General features: G+C 45.6%; 1 protein-coding gene across 2 annotated transcripts in view; it reads left to right on the top strand.

Moving 5' to 3' along the window:
* The first annotated feature begins 1,662 nt into the window (after positions 1-1,662).
* The window catches only part of RMND5A (required for meiotic nuclear division 5 homolog A), a 68,108-nt gene continuing 47,532 nt past the window's right edge, over positions 1,663-22,238 (top strand). Inside the window, exon 1 of one of the 2 annotated variants that reach the window (XM_072636929.1) lies at positions 1,663-2,247. In XM_072636929.1, the coding sequence (XP_072493030.1) occupies positions 2,106-2,247 (142 nt within the window). In that variant the 5' untranslated portion in view covers positions 1,663-2,105. The remainder of the gene's footprint in view (positions 2,248-22,238) is intronic. The other variant, XM_072636928.1, reaches the window with a different exon arrangement.

Raw genomic sequence — 22,238 nt, 5'->3', positions numbered from 1 at the left:
TAATAACGCTCCAAGAGCCTATGGGAATGAAAGGGGAGGCGATCCATGGAGCTAAATGCTGCAGACAAGGTCAAAGAGACTGAGGACCTACGGGGCTGAGTGACACTGGACCTGACAGAGAGTGCCCTGGGGCCCTTTGAGTCCTGGGGCAGAGGATGGGATGGGGACTGGGGGAGAAGCCAGACTTCCTGACCTAAGCCAGGAATGCCTAGTGAGGAAACAGAGGAAGCAGGTACAGACTGATTGAGAGTGGACAGCCAAAGGAGACAACAAAGATAGAATCTGAGTGAAGTGGGGTTGGATGAAGGCTGCTCTTCCCTAGTCCCCAAGACATCAGACCAAAAGATGCAGGAGAGGGGGATAATTGTGGGAGCAGGATCCCAAAGGAGGTGAAAAGGGCTCCCTCCTGCAAGAAAGCCTAGGACAGCTAGTCATAATAGCAATTTATATGTATGATCTCCTTTGATCCTCAAAACAACCCTGGGAGGCATTATTTCCATTTTACAGATGAGGAAACTGAGGCAGAGGTTAAGTGACTAGCCCAGGGTCACACACCTAGTGAGAATGGATTTGAACTCAGGTCTCCCTGACTCCAGGTCCCGTGCTCTGGTTAGTAGAACGATGGGAAGGGCTACTTTTTTTTCTTTTGGAAACTTAAGAGTTTGAAAAGTGAAGTTTATAAGAGCACTGAATGGGCCAGGCAAAGGGCACAGCTTATGCAAAGGTTCGGAAGGAAAACGTGGCATGTCCCGTGAATGCAGGAGGGTTGGGTGGGTCAGCTTAGCACCGCTAGAAGCCAGGATCCCTTTCTTCTTGTTCCAGCAGCAGAAACAGCAGCAGCTGAGTTCGGTCTAAGGGCTCCTCCCCTCCCCCTCTCCCTTTCCCTCCAGTGATAAACACAAACACACATACACATGGAAACCACAGTAGCCCCGCCCTCCCTGGGCCGCACGTGCAGGAGCCACGCGCCCGCTCGGCCCCGCCCCTCTCCTGCGCCTGCGCTCTTCTTGCCTCCTTGAACTCCCTCCCTTCCCGTCCTCTCTCCTCCCTCCGAGCCAACCGAGTTCTAAGGTCACTAATTAATCACAATGACTAATAAAAGCCATTGGCTTGCTCCTCCAGGGGAGCTGGTCTCCGGTTGTCCCTCCCCATCCCAGGACAGTTGACAGGGTCGTTATCAGTCGGCAGAGCCTCTGCCACCAATAGGCCTGGTCATCTCGGCCGCTCCCAGCCTGGCCTTGGGGAGGTCGGGGATAGAAAAGGAACGGGGTACTGGCGCGCGGGCTTCCTTAGGCAAGGGTCGATGTTTGTTTTGCCTTCCCGGGAGCGGTTCCCCCCTCCGACAGCGAGTCGGTTGGTTTGGCCTGCTCGACTCGGATTGGGGGAGGTTTGATGTTACGGTCCAGGATTGGAGGAGATTCCCTCATGACGTAGTGCCTCCTCTCTAGTTGCCCGGCCATAGGTTCGCTTTTAGGCCGTCCCCGGGGGAGGGGTTAGAAGCCGTTTCCCTCTGGATTAGGGCTGCTTCGGAGCCTCCCCCTTTTCCCTTCACGCACGTCCTCCGGCCTGGCTGGCGCGGGGGTGTCCGGTGGTTTCTCCCCGCTCTTCCCCCTCGCTGGCCTCCCGTGGTACGGCCCACACTTTAACCGCGGCTGCGCGCGGCCGGCCCCGCGCTAGGCGCTGGTAGAGACCCGGGCCGCGGCGCTCGCTCGGCTCTCCGACCCCCCCCTCTTTTTCTCGGCCGTCCCGCTTGGTACGGCCCGCGGCCCGGCGCTCCTTCCCCGCCCTCCCCCTCGGGCCGGCGGCGCTTGGTGCGGCCCGGGAAGAGAACCAGGTCATCGGTCGGTTCCTGTGAAAACAAAAACAATCGGCGGCTGCCCCAGCGGCAGCAGCAGCGGGCGAGGGACAAGGGGCGAGCGGGGCCGGGGCGTCATGGAGCCGGGGGACGCGGGCAGCTCAAGGCGCTGCCGCCGCCGCTGAGCCGCCCCCGCCGCCGCTTCAGCCGCTGCCGCCGCGCGGGAGGCGCCGAGGACCCGGAGCGGGGGCCCCGGGCCGAGGGGACGGGGAGGGGACTGGAAGGGGACGCGGCCTCGGGACGGCCCGGCATGGATCAGTGCGTGACGGTGGAGCGGGAGCTGGAGAAGGTGCTGCACAAGTTCTCGGGCTACGGGCAGCTGTGCGAGCGCGGCCTGGAGGAGCTCATCGACTACACGGGCGGCCTCAAGCACGAGATCCTGCAGAGCCAGGGTACGAGCGCCGCGGGGCGTCCGGCGGGGGCGGGGCGGGCCCCCCGAGGAGGGGGAGGGGCTGCGGGCGCGGGGGCCGCTCCTCCACCCCCTTTCCTCCCTTCTCCCTCCTCCAGGCTCCTGGGGCCCCGGACCTTGGCCCTCTGACCCTAGTGGTGGTCAGCGCGGGACCCCACCCCCAGCCAAGTCTCCGGATTGATTCCGAGGGCCCCCGGCCCATTCTCTTCGTTCGCTCAGCTCCCGGTGGGTCCGCCGCCTCCCTTCCGAACTCCCCTGGTTCGGACCCCCTGACTCTGAGAGCGAAGCCGGGGGTCCTTCGGATCCCAGCCCAGACCCTCGTAGGCCTCCGTTTCCCCATCTGGATCTCGTGACCTCTGAGTTGGCTTCCTGCTCTAAGTTTGTTACCTTGATTTCCTCCGGGCGCATCCTCTGCCATGTGTCCTAGACCTGGGTCAGACGGACCGAGCCCGGGCTTTCGGTCTGTTTCTGGGGAATGCCCAGTGCACGGTCTCCGCAGCTTACTTACTTCTTGCCAGCCCTGATCTCGTCTAGTTCCGTGATCTCCACTTTTCCCTCCTCTCCTGGGCCGTGTTCTGAATTGGTTCCGTTTTGTTTTTGTCTCTTGGATCTGGTTCCTGGGCACTTCGAGTCCATTCTAGTGGCATCCTCTTTTCTCCCCTTCTAGAGAGAGCTCAGCACTGAATTCCTCTAGTGTCTGACTGGGCTTTTTGGCCGCAGCTTACTGGGAACTTCTGCTCCTTTCCAGTTGTCTTCCTCTTCCCTCCTTTTTCAGAGGACTCAAGGTGGAATTCCATCTCCCAGAGCACACTGGGACCTTGCCCCTCAGCTAATAGGATTTTCGCATCCATTCTAATCACACCCTCCTTCTTTTCCCTCTTAGTGTCTCATGCCCACGGGGTCTTTTAATCCGTTGCAGTTGTGAGGAGTGTCCTACTGGGAGCTTCTCCTCCACTTTGGATGCATACCAGGGCCTTGCCCCCTTCTTTCCTAAGGTCCCATAGACCAGGGTCTCTGCAACCCCGGTACTAGCAGCACTAATCCATTCTTAAAGTTGGTTTCTCCAGAAGACTCCGCAGAGCTCCAAGGAAAGGGATCGAGCTTTCCTTTCTGCACAGCCCAGCCCTCCTCTAGCTTTTCCACAGGGCATCAATAGCCTGTTGCCTCAAACCTTTCTGGGCTTGAGTATCCCTTGGCTGGACTCCTTTGGGCTCTGGAGTCCCTTCCCTTCCACCTTCCCACTGACTTTCCCCCTCTCCATGCAAGTGTTATTATTAACCTGCCATCAGGTCGACTTGAGAGGCTGGAAATCAGTGGGAAAGGGCTGGCTTCGGGGAACCTCTTGGATAATGACATGTATTCTTTAAAGTCAATGACAGAGCTCTGAAGTTGTTAGTAAAGAGAGTAAGCAGGAGGGAAGGAGGGATGGTTTGTGTGGAAAGATGCTGCCTGGAAATTAACTGGATGAATAAGAAAGGCCCATTCCATCCTCTTTTAAGGAAGAGACTTAGGCCTGGGTGAAAGGGAGATTTGGGCAAGTTGTGTGTGGAGGAGGGGGTTTAAAGGGGTTGGTGCAGGTTGTCTTGAATAATGCATAGTCTTTGCAGTTGATTTTTCTTTACAAAAAGCAGAACATTGGAGATTTTTATTCTTGTTTGCTAGTAAGAGTAACCTTAACTGTAGCTTTTTGGGCTGTTGTGGAAGCCACTGATTGTGAATGGCAGCAGAACCATGATAGTCTAACTCAGGAACAGGCTGAATTAAGGAAATGTGCTGAAGTGAGGTGGGGTAGCCTGGGGTATTTTCTGCCTGATCAATTTGTTTCCCAGAAAGCAGAGTATTCTTTCCCAAGCACTATTGCCTTGCAGTTGTGCTGGTAGATAAGCCCAGAGTACCTGCTTTGTTAACGTTAACTCCTTGGAAAGTGGGGCTTGGTCAGGGTGGGTAATGGGGCCACATGTAAACGAAAGCTCCAAATTGGGGAGGGCTTTTTGACTTGTCAACCAAAGTTTGTTTGGGCCAAAGTGTGGACTGTCCTTGTTTTACTCCCTAGTTTTCCTTGATAGGGATGGGGCAGTTTTCTAAATTTCAAACTCCTTTGCAAGGCTTATTGATCTAGTGTAATTCAGTGCTGCTGAAAGTCAGCAGACTTGGGGGACCTGAGGGTTCTTCTTTGACTGGTAGCATCTAATCCTATATCACCTGGCCTCTCCAGCCCTCATAGTCTTCATTACTGCTTTCCAGGAGTGCTAAACATTTGTTTTATAGTTATGTTTTTAGTTATTTCATTCTGTCAGACTTTTCATGACCCCATTTGGAGTTTTCTTGGCAAAGATGCTGGCATGTTTTGCCATTTTCTTCTCCAGCTCATTTTACAGGTGAGGAAACAGGCAGACAGGGCTAAGTGACTTGCCCAGGGTCACACTGCTGGGAAGTGTTGGAGGCCACATTTGAACTCATTAAGAAGAGTCTTCTTGACTTGAGATCCAGGACTCTATCCACTGAGCCGCCTCAGTGCCTTAATTATTTATATGTTTGACTTGTTTTGTTGCTGAATCCTATGCACAAATTTTCAACGGTAGCTGTTGTTGAATTTTCATTTACGGGCAAGGCTCTTTTTTTCCCTCATTGGAAAATGTGTGTGTTAATAAGTATTTGTGTCATGCTATGTGGTGGCAAGTATGCTACAGGACAGGTCATAATATAGTTAAACTTCTGGCTCTGTGTGGCTGTAAGGCCTCCTGCTTTTGACCTGTAGAAAGGAAGCTGTAATAGCAACCTTGTGCCCTGCCTGCCCCCACACCTTGGCTTCATTGTCACAGCTGTTAGACGCCTTGGACAAACTGAGTAGTGGTTAAGTGTTTTGAAATTCCTTTTGTGACACCATCATGGAATTATTCCAGAACTGCAGCATCACTCTGCTTGGGTAACCCTGTAATAAGAGTCAGGTAGGGTGTGAGGAAGTCTGGGTTGTATTTTTGTGGAACTAAAGCCATTTTAGCTTAAATTGATGTGCTGGACTCAATAAAATGTCCTGAGGTGGAAGCAAATTGTGGAGCTAAATCCAACGAATAAGACCGCACTATGCCGTACCTTGGCATTGCCAGGAAGGTTTCTGTGGGGATCTTGCTCTGACTGATCAGATTGTTGCCTCTTAGGACAATACTTGATGTTTATACTGCTCTTTAAGTGTCAGGAGGTACTTTCTGTATATTTCCATTTATCATCACTAGTCCTGTGAGGCAGGTACAGATGAGGAAACTGAAGCTCAAGTGAGTGACCTCTTGGTCATACAACTAGTCTTTAAATCCAGGTCTGCCTTGGCTCTAGGGACAGTCCTGTCCACTCTGCCTTACCCAGAAATGTTTTTGCACCTGGTTGAGCTTACATTTGAGTAGTGGTTATTTACACGTTGTGAAGCACTTGGAAGCACGCAACAGTCCTGGGAGGTGTAGGTTGTGTAGTTAGACCTGTTTCCAGTCAATCCCAGTGATTGGAGGTTGGTGACTTACTTAGCCCTGCCCGAGGTCCCAGTGACAGGTGATAAGGTGGAAGGAACATGAGATCTGAGGTTAGGTGACCTTGGTTCCAACTCTTGCCCTACTAATCTTATTGGTTCCCTGCTCTGAGCCTCGGTTGGTCAGTTTGCCTCTGTGAGTCTTGGACACTGCAAGGGAGGGTACTGGGTTTCAAGATGATTCCTGAGGTCTCTTCCATCACTAATTTTCTGTGAGAGGAGATTCCCATTCAAGTTTTTTCCTTCCATGGTCTTCCTATGGAGAACACCAAGATGTGCAAGTTCATTCTTTAACTTGAATATTAAACATTTAGATGGTTTTATGCTGTCCTAAGTTGAGAGTTCTTATGTATCTGTTTTATTTATAACTCTAGGTTTAAGATGATTTAAATTAATCATCGATGTGTTATTTCCCCAACTGTAGAATCATTTCTCCCTTAGGTTTTTGTGGTATTACAGGTTATTTCCCTAGTTAGCACAGTTAAATCCCAATTAGTATGACTAATGAATCCCCACAGTGCTTGTATTATTCAAATTCATATGATATTTTTTCCATTGGGCTGGAACCAGTTACTGTATTTTATATAATTAGGACTTCGATTAGTACAAAATTGAATACATTTGAGAACTTCATTACTTGACTAATCAAGACCTGGCAGAATCAAATTTAAGGCATGACTCTTGGCCATCTTTGCCCTCCTGCTACTGTGGATGCATTCATGACACCCCTTTCCATAACCCACCATGAGTTTGCCCCAGAGGATTGGCCTGTGCCATGTTTTGGGGGCCCTTCTGGAGCTTTCTGGGTATCTTAAGGATACCAGTGGCAGCCCACAGGCCGTCTCAGAAGGTTTTTCTCACTTATCTGACCAGATTTTCACCTTTTGGTTTCATTTATATTGAGAATGTCAAGATTTGCAGTCTCCACTGCCTCAGGTAGTACTTGCATATCGAGAGCCCCAGGAGCTCAGTTCATGGTTAAAAAAAAAAAAATCAGCTGCACTTTATTTTCAGTTCTGACGTTTTTCCTTCCTACTGACTGCCCCCCACCCATCTTGAGAAAGCAGGAAAAATAGAACCCCTGTTATAAACCTGTATAGTTGAGCAAAACAAGTGTCCCGAGTAGCCAGATCGATCCCTCTGTCTCCGCCTTAATCTGCCCTCTGAGGCTGTTTAATTTCCCTTCCATCTGGAAGTGGATGGTCCCCAAACTGGGATGCTTAGTGCCCTCTGCTTCCCTTCCCAGTCCCGCCCTGTCTCTGAAGAAGCAGAAGGCGTGTTTAGTTGTGTCTTTGTTTCATGTGTTGCCACAGCCCATTGGTGACAAGCATCTCTATATTTAGATGGTCTGACCTTAGCCTGTTGTTGGGACTATACTTAAAAACCTTTCTAACTTGGTAGTACCAGTCAAAGCTTGTGGTCAATAACCTTGGGGCCGTAATGAGATATTAGAATAGAATTGTTTTAAAGAAGTTTAAGGAAAAGGCAGCTAAGTGGCACAGTGAATAGATTATTGAACTTGGAGTCAGGAAGATGGGACCACAGACACTTATTAGTGGTGTGATTCTGAAGAGGTCGCTTAACCTCTGTCTGCCTTGATTTCCTTGCTATAAAATGGGATTAATAATAACACCTATCAGGGTTATTGTGAAGATCAAATGAGATATTTCTAAAGTGCTTTGCAAACCTTAAAGCATGATATAGATGCTAGCTGTTATTATTAAATCAGGAGAAAATCATGATGGCTTTTTCTGTGAGAAGAACAGAATGCACCTATTAAATGTTCATTTGTACAACTAATAACAAGCCCTTTGCTTTCTTTTTTCCCCTCAAACTTCTTGCGAGCTGCCAAATGATGAATACAGAGGCACACAAATGATTGTGCCTGCACTGTGTGACTGGGGAGTTGGAGGCAGGACCACCTATAAGGGGTCAGGTAACCACAGGACCCCAGAGCAAGAACAGTCCCAAGGCAGTAATGAAATTATTAAGTGCACAGTTGTTAGCACAAAGGAGTACTGGGAATTCTGGGAGGGTAAATGGGCCTCCATTCTAATGCTCCAGGAAGCTAGTGAGTCAGTCAGCCTTCCTGGAGGGCGGTGGGGCAGGATTTGACCCAGAGAGGATTGTAACAGTTTGGAAGGAGACCAAGCAGTGTAGCCAGGAGTGGGGTGGTGGCCTGTGGAAAAGATGGGCTGTGTAGTGAGTGGAACCAGCCTGAGGAAGTGTGGGCTTTGTGGTTTATCCCTGAGCACTGGGGAGCCACTGAAGATTGTGGAGCCAGGACTGTGCAGGATGGATGGAACTGGGAAGTGGCTAATGCGATTAATGGAGATGAGAAGAGCTGCCCTAGCATAGTGACTTAGTGATCAGATGTGGGTGACCTGGTACTTGGACATAGGCCTTCCACGTACCTTGTTCCATTTGGAATAGTAACTCTAGATAACAGATTAGGGAGGTGAGAGTAGAGGCTGTTACATAGAAGGTGGAAAGCAGAGATTCTTGACCTGAAGTTCATTGAGCCCCAGGGATTCCTTGTTAGAATTCAGGGGGATGCCTGTGAACTTGGTTTTTAAAAAATACTTTGTCAACCATTTTAGCATAAATGATTTCCTTTGCAATTAGATGTATTTTTATTCATTTAGGAACATGATTCTGAGAAGGGGATCCATGGACATACACAACACATGTTGAGAGAAAAGTTGAGGGGCCAGTGACAGACCTGTGCCCTCAGGCAGGAGAAGGCAAAGGGATGCAGTTGAGGAGAAAGAAGTTAACTCAGATTCAAAGAGGAGATCCAGAATAGTATGTCACAAGGAGATTGGTCACTGTGATCCAAGACTTTGATTTGGTGAGGAGGAAATAAGTGGACTTTTGAAAGAGCAGTGTTTGTAGTGTCAAGGACTGAAGGCAGATTGAAAGGAATTGAAAGGAGTGATCAGGAAGTGAAAAGTAGGAGAGAAGTAGGACTTAGTTTGAAGGGGAGTGTTGGAGATTTCTCAGGGTTGGGCAGACATGTCTCTTTGGAAGAGAGGAAGGAGCCAGTGAAAAGAGGGAAAGGATTGGAGCTGATTTGCAAGGCGGTTCTCTTTGAATAAGAGAAGATGGAGGTTCTAGTACAGGAGTGTTCATTGGGAGGTAAGTACAGGTGACAGGTAAAATTGAGCTGGAGGAGTTTAAGACAAACCTCACTGCCCTCCTTTCCTTTTTTGCGGAGGCAAATATAGGAGGAGGATGTAGTGGGAAAATCGAGCTGTGTTTCTGCTCTTTAATCAACAAAGGGAGGTGAAAGGCTGCAGAGAATTTCCTTGGAAGTTGGCATGGACCTGGCCTGGTGGTCCCCGGTCTGGCGATGAGCTCGGATGCCTTGAAAGACTGAAGGTGTGCTTTAGCCAGGTGGGTTGGCTGGTCCTAGAGCAGGACTGCGGACTTGTGTGTTCATAGTCTGGACTTTAACAAATGATAGGGAACATATTAATAATGCAAATGAAACTTAAAGGTGTGTTGTTTGTAGAGTTTTTTTCTGGAGAGTCAGTTGTTAAACATTCCCCAACACATCCTTGATTCAAACTGTAGATACTAACAACTTAAACTTATATTTTTAATATTAGTTTTATAATTTTTCCTTTTTGCTGAAGGTTTTATTGATGCATTTTGTCTTCATGCTCCCCTCCCCCAATCCAGATTGGACTCTCCCTTGTGATTAAAAAGAACAATTAAACAAATATCGTAGTCTGGGGCCAAATCTGACTCTGCACCCTTCCCGCCCCCTGTCTAGTGAGTAGGGAGGCCCTGCCTCATTGCTTGAGGGTGAAGTCTCCCGGACCTTTGTTGGTTTTTCTGTAACTCAGGAATTGGACTTTACCTTGTTGGCTTTGTGCGGTAGTGTGCTCTGGTCCTTGCTTACTTTGTTTGGCTTCAATTTATACAGATTTATCCTGTTTTTCTGAACTCTTGTGTTTGTCCTCTTACTATCTTTCATATTTGGGTCACAGATTTGTTTTTAGCCATTTCCCCAAAGGAGGGGGATTTACTCAATTTCAAGTTCATTGCCCCCAGCATGCTTCACTTTGATGTATACTGGACTTCTGCCTCTGTCTTTGCTTTCTTTGAGATGAGTAAGCCCATAGTGGTCGTATTGGTCAAGGGATCTGGCAGTTCAGTCACTTTACCTGCAAAATTCCCACCCCTCTCCAGAGGGGATAAGCCATTTCACAGCTTTACCAGTGGTAATGACTGTCTATCACAGCTCCACCAGCATTGACTAGTCTTATCTTTTGACATCTTGGTCAGTATGCATGATTTGAGACAAAACATTAGAGTTTTAATTTTCATCTTTTCTTACTATCAGTGATTTGTGGTATGTTTTCATATGATTGTTTATAATTTGCTGTTCTCTTGAAAATTTAATATACTTTGACCCCTTAATGTAAAGAACTCTGCTGTTTTGTATATAATTTTCAATTCCTAATGTTTTGGATAGGTGACTTTGGTGATGTATGATGCAAATATTTCTCCTTCTACAATTTCTCTAATTTTACCTTCAATGATTTTATTCTTGGAGTTTTTTTCCCTTAGTCAAAATGGGCTATCTTCCAATGTCGTCTTTATCATTTGGTTGGTTAAGCATTCTTTAATTAGATACAGTTGTGAAAGAGACCTGATGTAGCCTTTTCTCTTTGTGGTGTGACATTTATGTGTGGAAGTAACATCCATTTTGAGTGTATTGTACACAGTGTAAGATGATGGCCTTAACATAGTTTTTCCAGCTTATAGTATTCCATTTCTTGTCTCAAGGGGAGTCTTTCCCTAAGAAGTGCTTGTTCTTGGGCTCGTCAAACACTGGGTTATTCTTTTGATCCATATCCATTTTTCCCTTATCTAGTTCATTCTATTTTTCTGTTCTTTCTTTATTCATCCATCCATCTCTTTCTCTTAAGTCACTGTTGGCAAGATTCTTGCCAGAGTCCTGCTTAATAAACTGATTCTTCACCTTGAAGATGGTCATTTACCGAGGGTCAGTGTGGCTTCAGAAAAGGTTGAGGAGCAGTTGATATGGTGTTTACTGCCCAAAAACTCCAGGAGAAATGCCAGGAGCAGAACAGAGGTCTGTACACAACGGCCATTGTTCTAACCAAGGCCTTTGAAACTGTCTGTCATGTGGGCTTGTGGAAAATTATGTCAAAATTTGATTTCTTGCAGAAGTTCATTAGAATTGTATGCCAGTTTCACGACAGTATGCTCGTCTGGGTTCTGGATAATGGACAGTGCTTTCGAGCTTTCTCAGTTACCAATGGAATGAAGCAGGATTGTGTGCTTGTTCTTAGGCTTTTTAGCTTGATGTTTTCTGTGATGTCAGATGTCAGATGTCTTCAGCAGTGACAAAAATGGCATCAAGGTCTGCTGCCATACAGATGGTAAATTATTTAGCTTGAAAAGGCTACAAGCCAAGACTAAAGTGGAGGGAGACTTGGTGTGACTTTTTGTTTGCAGATGATTGCACACTCATTGCAGACTCTGAGGCTGAGATACAAGAGTGTGGATTGATTTTCTGCTGCTTGTGCTGATTTTGGCCTAACAACTGACACCAAGAAAACAGAGACTCTCCACCAGCCAGCACCATACTATCCATATGTAGAACCATGAGTTACAGCAAATGGAGGAATTTTGAATACTATGGAGAAGTTCACTTACCTTAGCAATATACTTTTCAGGGATGTCCATGTAGAGATGAGGCTGATGCATGCATTGCCAGAGCTAGCTCAGTGTTTGGGAGGCTCTGAAGGAAAGTGTGGGAGAGAAGAGGCGTTACGCTACCCACCAAACTGAAGGTCTACAAAGCCATTGCATTGACCTCATAGTTGTATACTTGTGAAACTTGGACATTAAACCAGCGCCATGCCAAGAAACTGAATCACTTCCATTTGAATTGTCTTGGGAACATTCTGAAGGTCACCTGGCAAGATAAGGTACTGGACACTGGGGTCCTTTTTTGAGCTGAACTGTGAAGCATTTAAACTCTACTTCAGAGAGCACACCTCTGATGGGCTGGCCATGTTGTTTGATCGCCAAACGTATGTTTGCCTAAAAGACTATTTTATAGAGAACTCACACTCACATAAGGCAGGCACTCACATGAAGGTCAGAAGAAGCAATATGAAGACACTTTTAAGGTTTTTCTGAAGAACCTTAGAATCAGTTGTGAGACAAGGGAGACACTGAACCAGGAACACCCAGCATGGCGTGCCTGTATCAAAGATGTATTCTCTGAGCAAAGCAGAATGTATAGTAGCTCAAAATAAGTGTGAGATGCACGAATTAGAGACACTTCCACTAGAGCCTTCTGAGGTCATGTTGTTCTTCTCAGACACCCTGTACTTTGACCCCAACAAAGTGACAACATGTGATGTCATTTTGGTCCTCTTCAAGAACAAAGGACAACATCTGTTGTCCGTCTGTCTATCTCTCTATTTCCCAGTACCTAAAAAGTTTTACAACTACTGTTTTATATTATAGTCTGAGTCCTGGTGATACTATATTCCCTTCATTCATACTTTTTCTTATTATATTTCTCGAAATTGTAGACCTTTTGTTCTCCAAGTGAATTTTACTTTGTCTAGTTATAAAAAAGCGTTCTTGATAATGTGGTTTTGCTATAGTGCTAAATCTGTAAATTAATTTTAGTAGCATTATTGTTTTTATTATATTGGCAAGGCCCAACCATGAGCAGTGAATATCTCTTCAATTTTTAAAGTCCTCATTTATTTCTGTACAAAGCGTTTTATAGATTTACTTACATAAATCTTACAGATGCCTTGGTTTGGTTACAAGATAATTTTAATGCATTTTGTAGTTACTTTGCCTATAATTTCTCTTTTTGTTTGTGTTTATAGAAATGTTAATGAACTCTATTGATTTATATTGTATCTTGATCCCTCACTTAAGGTATTAATAGTCTTAATAGGTTTCTCTGGGTTTTTTTTCTTAAGCATTCCTAAGCATTTCATATCATCTGAAAATGTCTTTTCTCTTTGATGTTCAGACCCTTAATTTTGTTCCCTTGTCTTATTGCTATAGCTAACATTTTTATGCTAGGTAATAGTAAGGGATGGGGGGGTGTCATTCTTGTTTGACCCCATTTTTACTGGGAAAGATTTTAGTGTTTCTCCTTGGCAAACAGTGTTAGTGGTTGGTTTTGAAATTTATGCTTTTGATCATATTAGAATCCTTCCATACGTATGATTTTTACAATTTTTTAGCAATTGTATTTTGTCAAAGTTATTTTTCCTATAACCGTTTATTGAAGAAATTACAAACCTTTTGTGTTCCAGGTTGTTTTACTTTTTTTCCCCTCTTCTTGTTCCTTTAATTCTTAGAAAAGAGAGAGAATGGGATTCAATGGGGTGACTGAACACAGCTGTAAAACAGGAGGCAAAATCGATAAATTATTAGAATTTGGCTGGTGAGCCTGGCTTCTGTAGGAGGAGCCCAGCTTTCGGCACTTTGATGCGCTAAGTAGGAAGACTGTAATCCTTATTAGCTGAGTGATGATGGCATTTTTAGAAGCACAAATCAGCCTTTTTAAAACATAAAAGGTGCCAGCAGGTGACCTGGAGAGTTGGAGTCTTTTCAGAGACATTGCAGTGAGCTGTAGCTCTGTGCTCTTGAGATGTGAACTTGCTTAAATCCTCACATGGAAGTTTGCAGTGTATTTTGAAGGATTTCAGTGCCTTTACTGAGAATATCCAGAATAGGGACCTGGGGAATTGGAGGCCCTCAGGAGAGCAGCTGCAATGGGGCCTTACATTGATGACTTTTGAGTCTTTCCTTTAGGTCCCAGGACTGGTAGAGGGATCTTTGAGATGATAGGATAGGATATGATACAGACTTTGGTGCTTGGGCCTCCTTCTGAAGATTCGGTGCTTTTTGTGTGACCAGTTACCACTGGTATCAGCTCTGTGGTCCTTATCTTCTGCTTGCCTCAGTTTGCTCAGCTGTAAGGTGGGAATAATAACAGCACCGACCTTCTTCCCAGGGTTGTAAGGATCAAATGAGATCATATTTGTAAAGTTCCTGGCACATAGTAGGTGATATACAAATGCTTGTTTCCTTTTCCTCCCCTTCAGCCTTACAATACTGAGTACCGTGGAAGTATGGCAACCATCTTTTAACATGGAATCCAGCAATGTGGGAGATGCTGTGATTTTGTTTGCTTAAATACAGGAACAACTTTTTGTGTGGTTGGTTGGAGGCATCCTGGCCCAGGTGTCTCTTTCTGTGCTGACAAATATTGGGGCATTTTACTTATTTATGACTTCTATACCAGGAAAAGGGGGCAAGAGTCTTGTTTATGGGTGTATCTGCTTTAAGGCTGCTCAGGCATTTTCTTCACAGCCCTTTGAAGGCAAGAAATGGAAATTGAGATGATTTGTTTTTGCTACATGAGGTTAGTTCAGATTTTGGGAGAAAAGGAAGTTGGATTAAAATATGGGAATGCAAAATTCTGTGGCCTATGAATTTCATTGATCCATCTGTTGTTCCTAGTTTCCATTTGCGTAAGTAATTGAGATAAAGTACAAACATGATTTTGGGAAAAAGTTGTGGGAGAGCAAAGGTTTTGTAGTATTACTGACTTGATTCTTGGTTATCTTTGAAGGACCTTTGAGTAGAGTAGACTTTCTTGAAAAAGGGACTCCAGGCAGTTTTGAGGCTATTATCCTTGTTAATACTGTAGCATTTCCTGCTTAGGCTTGCTTAATATAACTCTGTCTCAGGCACAGCATTATCCTAGTTTGAGTGGGAAAACCCACTGTGCTGACACCTGACACTTTTTTTGTGGTCCTTGATTCCCATCTTTGGTCTTAAAGTTCCCACAGGCCTCTTGGGGTGGGGCTCTGACTAGTCTTCCTCCATCCCTGAAGGAAGGCCCTTTGGTAAATAAGGGAACCTGATGGTTGAAGTCAGAAGCCTGATTTGGAAGATTTGGAGTGGTTATAGGACTTACTGTTTTTGATACTTTCTCTGAGTTTTCACTTGGTAGCTGAGACCCTTTGGACAGTATTTGCTGTCACAATCAAGGGGAAATTTGGGGAGGGTACCAACCTTCTCCAGAGACACAGAGAGATTTGTAGATGTGGGAATGGTTTGCATAGAAATGCTTATTAAATTCTTTGGAACGCATGAGGTCACTTAGAGGTTGAGGACAGAAGAGGGCCTGGAACAGCTAGAAGTTTGGGGGACACCCATAGTCATGGGATGTGGATGATCTAACAAAGGAGGCTGGGAGGAGTGGATGATGTGGAGATACCCATTATAGACAGATACTTTTTCAAGAAGTTTAGCTCCAAAGGACAGAAGAGATATAGGAAGATAGTTACCAGGGATGGAAGAATCAAATGAGGGCTTTTTCAAACAGAGGAGACCTGTGCATGTTTGTAGGTTGTAGGAAATGATCCAGTAGAGGAGAAATTGAAAATAAGTGAAAGAGTGAGGGAGACAGAGGGGGCAGTCTGCTGGAGGAGATGGATGGAATGGGGTCACTTGAGCAGGTAGAGGGGTTAGTTTTCAGAAGGAATAAGGCCACCTTTTCTTGTGAGACAAGGGATGAAGGAGGAGAGAGTGGCTGAAGGCACGTGAGTGATAGAAGATGAGGAGGAGGAGAGAAGAGAAAGCTCCTGAGGCAAAGGTGGGGGAGGGAGGAGCCATGGGGGGTTTGAGGAGGGGAAGAGAAGGTTTGGAAGAGCCGCTGTGGGAAGTGGGAGAGGGAGTTGATAAAGGAGGTAGAGCAGGATTGCCCAGCAACAGTGAGGTCTCAGTTGAGTGGACCTAATGTAGACCTAGTCAGGTTAGCAACTTTTCTCCACCTTTGTTCAGCAGCACAAGTTTAGGGGCAAAGGCAAAAAATGATGGGTATGATCCAAGACTGAGGCTTGGCTGGGTGTTACCGATGATATGATAAAGAGGGGTGGGAATTCAGGAGAGGAGGACAGAGGGGAGTTGGAACTGGTTCACCAAGGGGTCAAGATGGGGAGAAAAGAGAGAAGCTAGTCTGGGTCATAGCCTGGGAGAAAACTGAGGGGACATAAGGGACTGAAGGTCATGGTGAGGATGAAAATTTGGATTTCGTAGGGAAAGCTGGGGAGTGAAGGAGAGCCAGTTGATTTGGGCTGGATAAGAGGATTCCTGAAAGAGGCCTTAGAGATTATCTGGCCAACTAGGAAACTGATATTCTGGGAGTTTAAATCATTAAAGGAAAGTTGTCCAGGTAAAGCTTCTGGCTTTCTCTAATCTAAGCCCCTGTCCCTGATGATCTCTGAGCTTATTGTCGTCCTTCTTCTCTGAAGTTGGAGGACTTGGTTTGACCAAAATGGTTTAGCATCCAGTTAATATGTGAACTTACACTATTTTTTACATTAAGAACATCAGTTAAGTGACCAGACCTTGGTGCCACATGTAGCAGACAAACACAGGTGTGGAAGGGTGTATTTCTTTGTAGACTTCATGCCAGAAATTAAGAGTTCCCTTAGGGTTGCATTTGTCCACACTCAGACTCTTCTGCCTTGAGACAGCTTATGTAGTCTTGGCTTTGTCCTCGTGTTCAGGGCTTGGTTTGATTTTTAGCACTGTTCAAAAGAAAAGTGTGGAGCCTGGAAGTTTAGCCTCTTTAGTGTGGGCTGTTTCTCTCTGTCACTCTCTCTTGCTCTTTCTCAACATTCCTGTAAAGCTCAGGGAAGAGAGGCTTCCCCATAGAGAAACCTTACTACCTTTCCCAGTTAAGGTAAGGTGCATTTGTTCATTAGTCTTATGAATGCCTTGAATGAATTAAAGTCTCTCTGTGCTTGTCTCTTCTACAGCTGGGCACATTCTGTGACTGCTTGTTTATTGGAACGCTTTCTCCAGTTAGGAAAGAGCATTCTGTTTAGTTGGGATAGGCAGAGAATAAATTATATAGAGGTATATAATGAGTGTACCTAAGACAGCGTGAGGAGCCTTTTATCAATCAAAAGATGTTAATTTTTTTGTGTCTTGGACCCTTTTGGCAGCCTGAGACTTGTGGACCCCTTCTCAGAATTACATTGTTAACTGCATTAAATAAAAATAGAATTACAAAGAAAACCAGTTGTAATGCTTTGGCTGCTAATAATAGTAATAAAAAAACTAACATTTATATAGCATCTACTATCAGGCACTGTGCAAAGTGCTTAACTAATTTTATCTCATTTGTTCCTCACTATAACTCTGGGAGGCAGGCTCTTTTATTATCTCCCTTTTACAGATAATGTAACTGAGGCAGACAAGTGAAGTGATTTGCTTAGGGACACACAGTCAGGAGATGTGTGAGGCTGGATTTGAACTTGTCTCCAGGCCCAACGCTCTATCCGCTGCACCCATGGAAAAAAATCTAGGTCATGGATCCCAGATTAGGAACCCAAGGAGCCACATCAGGCCATAGTCTTTTCTACTCCATGAAGCATTTACATTTAGAGGTTACCTTCACCTCCTTTCCACGCCACTCACAGGTTGTCAGAACAGTGTCTTCTTCCCTCTCTCCCTCAATGCCTTCCATTCAAGTCCTCCTCCAAAGGAGAATTTGTTTTTTGGAATCACAGTGGAGCTTGAACAGTGGGCTTTTATTTTAACTTATTTTATAATTTCTTTGCCACTTGTTTTAAAAAATCACAGTTCCCCCAAATATATCCCTTCCTTTCTCCCTTCCTTACCCAAAGAGCCTTCGCTTGTACTAGGAATGATTAAGTGAAAAGCACACAATCCTGGATAGTTCTGCAGAACCAAAGACCAGCTTGCCTGTGGTTGACAGAGGTAGCTCGTTCAGCATTTCACACTCCAGGGAAACAAGGATGGGAGGAGCATTTTCTTTTCTTCTCTTGAGCCAAGCTTGGCTGTTCCACTCACTACTTCCACTCACTCCATTCACCTTGTTATGGTGCCTGTTGTTGGCCAGACTTTTTTTGCTTACTTCCCTTTATCCCTTCATATCCCTTTTCCCATGTTTCTCGGAATCCCTTACAGCACAGTGCTATTACATTCTGTTTATGTTCCATAAATCTTTCTCCATTCCCAAACTGGTGGTGAACCACTTTGTTCCCAGTTCTTGGCCACCACATAAGGGTCCTGTGAAGAAGGTGGTGGGCTCGAGGTGCGCAACAAGGCATGTGTTTTCTGAGCTGCTATTGTTCGGTATATTTTATTTGGTTTGGTCATGCTCCTTAAAAGTGAATGAGTTCTCAGTGGGGAGTTGGGGGGTGGGGAGGTTTATAGGACGTGAGAGAAATGCAGAAAGAAAGAAGTATCAAGAAAACATAAAAACACTCAGAAGGAAATTTCATAGTTCAGAAGGGGACACAAATGGCAATTTGGTTACTCCCATATTGCATTTAATATTCACTTTTTGGAGACAATCTGCATAACAATTTCATTGTTTCATAATCAGTATTTTTTCTTGTATTTTAAGGGAAAATGTGACTGAATATTTTTGTATATGAGAGATCTTCCTTGGGTCATATTCCTGTGGGTTGGGGTTCCTTGATCAATAGGCATGGACATTTTTTTTAAGTTGCTTTTGGTGGTGGGAGTAGGGGAACAGTTCCAAACTGCTTTCCAGAATGGCTGGACCAGCCTTAGCTCTCCTAACCGTGAATCATTGTGGTGTACCATCCGTCCTGTGTCATCTTGGCCAGTTTGCAAGAGACCCACTTTCAGTAGTAGAACACGTTTGCTGAGTTTCATGTAGCTGCATTGAAGCCACTGTAGTGGCAATAAAGGCGGAAAATTGATGATAAAACTAATGAATATATCAGGGCCCTTGTACCCAACTCTAGTTTCACTGTGTTTTCAGAATCTGATTTCGGTTTGTGTAGATTTATAGACGTATGTAAAGAGGTGCCAGTGAGGGACAGCCACAGTTGCCCATCCCAAGCTAACACTTGTGGGATTACTTGAAGAAAGCAGAGATTTTTTTGAGGTGGAAGTGGTAAGGGAGAACATTCCAGGCCTAGGAGTTTGTCACTGAAGAGGCATTGGTGGGGTGCCCCGAGGCGAGATTGGCAGGACCATAGTGGGCTCCAAGGGTTGGTAGGTCAGGGCTACATTGTGGGAGGCATTACATGAGAAGTAGACAAGTTTATCTTAGAAGTAATAGGGGGTCCCTGGAGTTTGTGAGGGAGTGGAGTGACATGGTCATACCTATAATTTAGGTAAATCACTTTGGTAATATGGGGAGGATGGAAAGGAGGAGTGATGCGGCTTTTGAGGCAGGAAGACCAATTAGGAGGCTATTGAAGTAGTCCAGGTAAGAGGTGAGAAGGGTCTGACCTGGCGTGGTGGTTGTGTGAGTAGAGTGAAAGGACAATGTTTAGCAACTGATTAAATCCTTGGGGTGTGGGAGGGTGAGGGGTGGAGGGGCATACCGGGTGACTGGAAGGATGGTGGCCCCCTAGACTGAAATAGGGAGATCTGGAAGGGAGGAAAGATGAGTTGTGTTTGGGATATATTGAGTTTGACAGTCATTTGGAAAGGGCCAACTGGTGTTGTTGATTGAGACTGTTGTTGATTGAGACTGGTGCTCCAGAGACTCCTTGTGGCTGAATCTGTAGGTCTGGTGGTCATTTGAGTAAAGATGACAAATCCATGGGATCTGATGAAATCACCTAGGAGAGGAAACCTATGACACAACCTTCTGGTATTTCTACTTGGGGACATGATGTAGGATCAAGAGCTAGCAAAGGACACTGGGAAGCAGCAGTTGGACTTGTTGGTGAAGAATTAGGAGACGGTTGTTGTTTGTCCTTTGTGCTGGAAAAGGACCAGTATCTTCAGAACTTCAGATGAATTGGATTTTAGTGAGGGAGGGCTGAGCCATCAGAGTCCAGTGGCCAGATATAGCTCAGGACGACTAGAAATGGCCCCGATGCAGTGGGAGACCTTTAAGCTTTAAGTCTTTCCCAGGTCTCAGTTTGCCTGAGGCAACGAAACAGCCCATTCAGTGATTAAGGCTAGGTAAGAAATGAGGGGGCAGCTAGGTGGTGCAGTGGATACAGCACCTGCCCTGGAGTCAGACAGAAGACCTAAGTTCAAATCCAGCCTCAGATACTTGACACTTACTAGCTGTGTAACCCTGGGCAAGTCACTTAACCCCAAACGCCTCGCCAAAAAATAAAAATGAGGCAAAGAAAGGCTTTTTTCACTTAGTCACCTCCCCCCAAATTTAATTTGGGAGGGGGGAACCCTCATGATTTTTGACTAAAAGAGAAGCAGTTGCTATTTACATTCACTCTGAGCCACCAGGGCCCAAACAATGACCAAGTAAGGCTTGGGCTGGGACCTATTCTTGGCCAGGTTTAAGACATGGTCCTCTAAAAAGGAATCTAACCTGTAAACCCCAAGATATCTTATGAGGTTTCAGTGATTAAAATTTATATTCCTTTGGGCAGAGCACCCGAGACAGTAGTGTCCTGGAAACTCGTGACAGTTTGGGAGGCCACCAGGGGTTCAGCAGTGAGCTTCCCTCTTCAGTGTTTTCAGTGTTCATTTGCAATGAGGCTGACAACGTTGACTCACTGGAGGTGGCTTGTGAAGGATCTTGTTTTCTGCTCTGTAGCCAGCACGGAGGAGTCTCTGGAGTTTTTGAGTAGGAAAATAACTGGACTGCATCTGTAAATGAGGAGTAGAATGTCAGCAGCTGTGTGAACAGCAGATTGAAGAAGTGGTGAGCCCCGGGAGTGGGGCCTTGGTGAACAAGAGAACTGGCGTAGCTTGGAAACAGCCGTTCCAACTCCTGTGAAGATGAGTGGTGGGGCTCGTCTAGCCTGGAGGAGGACCCGAAGCAGGGTAGTCATCATGGGAGTGCATGGAGGGGACAGATGTGAGAGATACCCGTGTAGGGAGGACTTGGGAGGCTTGTGGGGAACATGGAAGAGGACTAGGTGACCAGGAGAATGGTGGGGCCATGAGTAGAGCCAGGCCTGGAGGGGCAGCCCATTTTGGACATGCTAAGTTTGAAGTCCTGGTGGGACATTGAATCAGAATGGGGAGGACTGGCCATCAGTTGGAAGTGCTGGCCTAGACATAGAGCTAGAGAAGTCACTTTACATGACTGAAATGGGTTGAGGAAAGCGTTTGGGGGAAGGCCCCCACATGAAGTTGGGAGGGAGAAGAGAGGAAAACCAGAGAGTGCAAAGGTCAGCAGAGTTGGGAGGGGGCTGTCGAATCGTTAAAGGAAGATTGTTTTCTCCTAAGAGAACATAAACTCAATTAGAGGGGGCTTTTTCCAGGACTTGGGCCCAGGACTTCCTGAGTCCTTACGAATTAAGGCTTCACTCCATTCAGTCCATCTGGAAGAACAGTAATGGAAGCTTTGTCTGGGTATTCTTTTCAGTTGATCCCACTAATCCTTGCTGGTCACCAAACATTTATTAAGCACTTACTGTGTGCCAGGCATTGGCTTCTTAATCTTTTTGGTGTCATGGATCCTACTGGTAAAGTCTTACAACACCTAGGAGTTTCTTTTTTCTCTAAATAAGATGCATAAAAATAAAATACATAGGATTACAAAGGAAGTAATTTATATTGAAATAGTTATTGAGATATATTTTAAAATTTCACTTATTCCAGGTAAATAATTCTTGTTGTAAATGTTTCAAATGGCCTTTCCGTAGAATAACACAGGAAATCTTACATGTGAGTAAGACACTTAACAGCATGTATCCAACATTAGTGAAAGCAAAACAAAACTAGAAGATAAGGGGGGAAATGTAGGAAAGTAAGAAAAGCAGACTCCAGATGAAGTATCTCTAAACTTTCAAAGGATTTAACATTCTTTAGAGAGATTGGACTTTGAGGTATGTGACTCTTAGTGGCCTCTTTACAAACTCATTCCTGTCCTTCCTCCCCAGCCTCAGTTGCTGTTATCTTTCACATAATAAGCAGAGGTGTACAGGGACCTTCAGTGCATGGAAGTGTCACTCTAAAGAATTTGATAGGATCTGTGATTGTCCTAGGGATTCTTACTCATGAAGACTGCTACCCTGCTCCATGTTTGTGTAGATACTTTTCAGGGCATTGCTCTGGCTAGTGTTGTGGTCAGAAGCCCCCCAGATAATAGGTAGCTTGGCCCTTGGATGATGAGTATGGTGTCCAGACTTGTCCTCAAAGTCTTTCCTGCTTGGTAGGATGGATCAGAATTTGTACCCTGACTGTTGAGAGCCCACTGTCACCTCTGCAGCACAATGTACTGTTGGAGTAGCAGGCTCATTGGTCTTGTCCTTGACTAATTCCCTCCGTAATTAGTGTTTGAGTGCCTGCTCTGTGCAAGGGCAAGCATGGCCTGCGTTGGTGTAGGAGCTGGGATTGATTTGGGGGAACCAGCCACAAACACAGAATTACCCAGCCAGATAATTGGTGCATATGAGAACTGAGTGAGTACACCAGGGGTTCATGGG

The sequence above is a fragment of the Notamacropus eugenii genome, chromosome 1, assembly GCF_028372415.1.
Source record: "Notamacropus eugenii isolate mMacEug1 chromosome 1, mMacEug1.pri_v2, whole genome shotgun sequence".
In the NCBI taxonomy this organism is placed as follows: Eukaryota; Metazoa; Chordata; class Mammalia; order Diprotodontia; family Macropodidae; genus Notamacropus; species Notamacropus eugenii.
The sequence above is the reverse complement of the archived record's forward strand: the minus strand, read 5'-3'. Positions and strand labels throughout refer to the sequence as shown.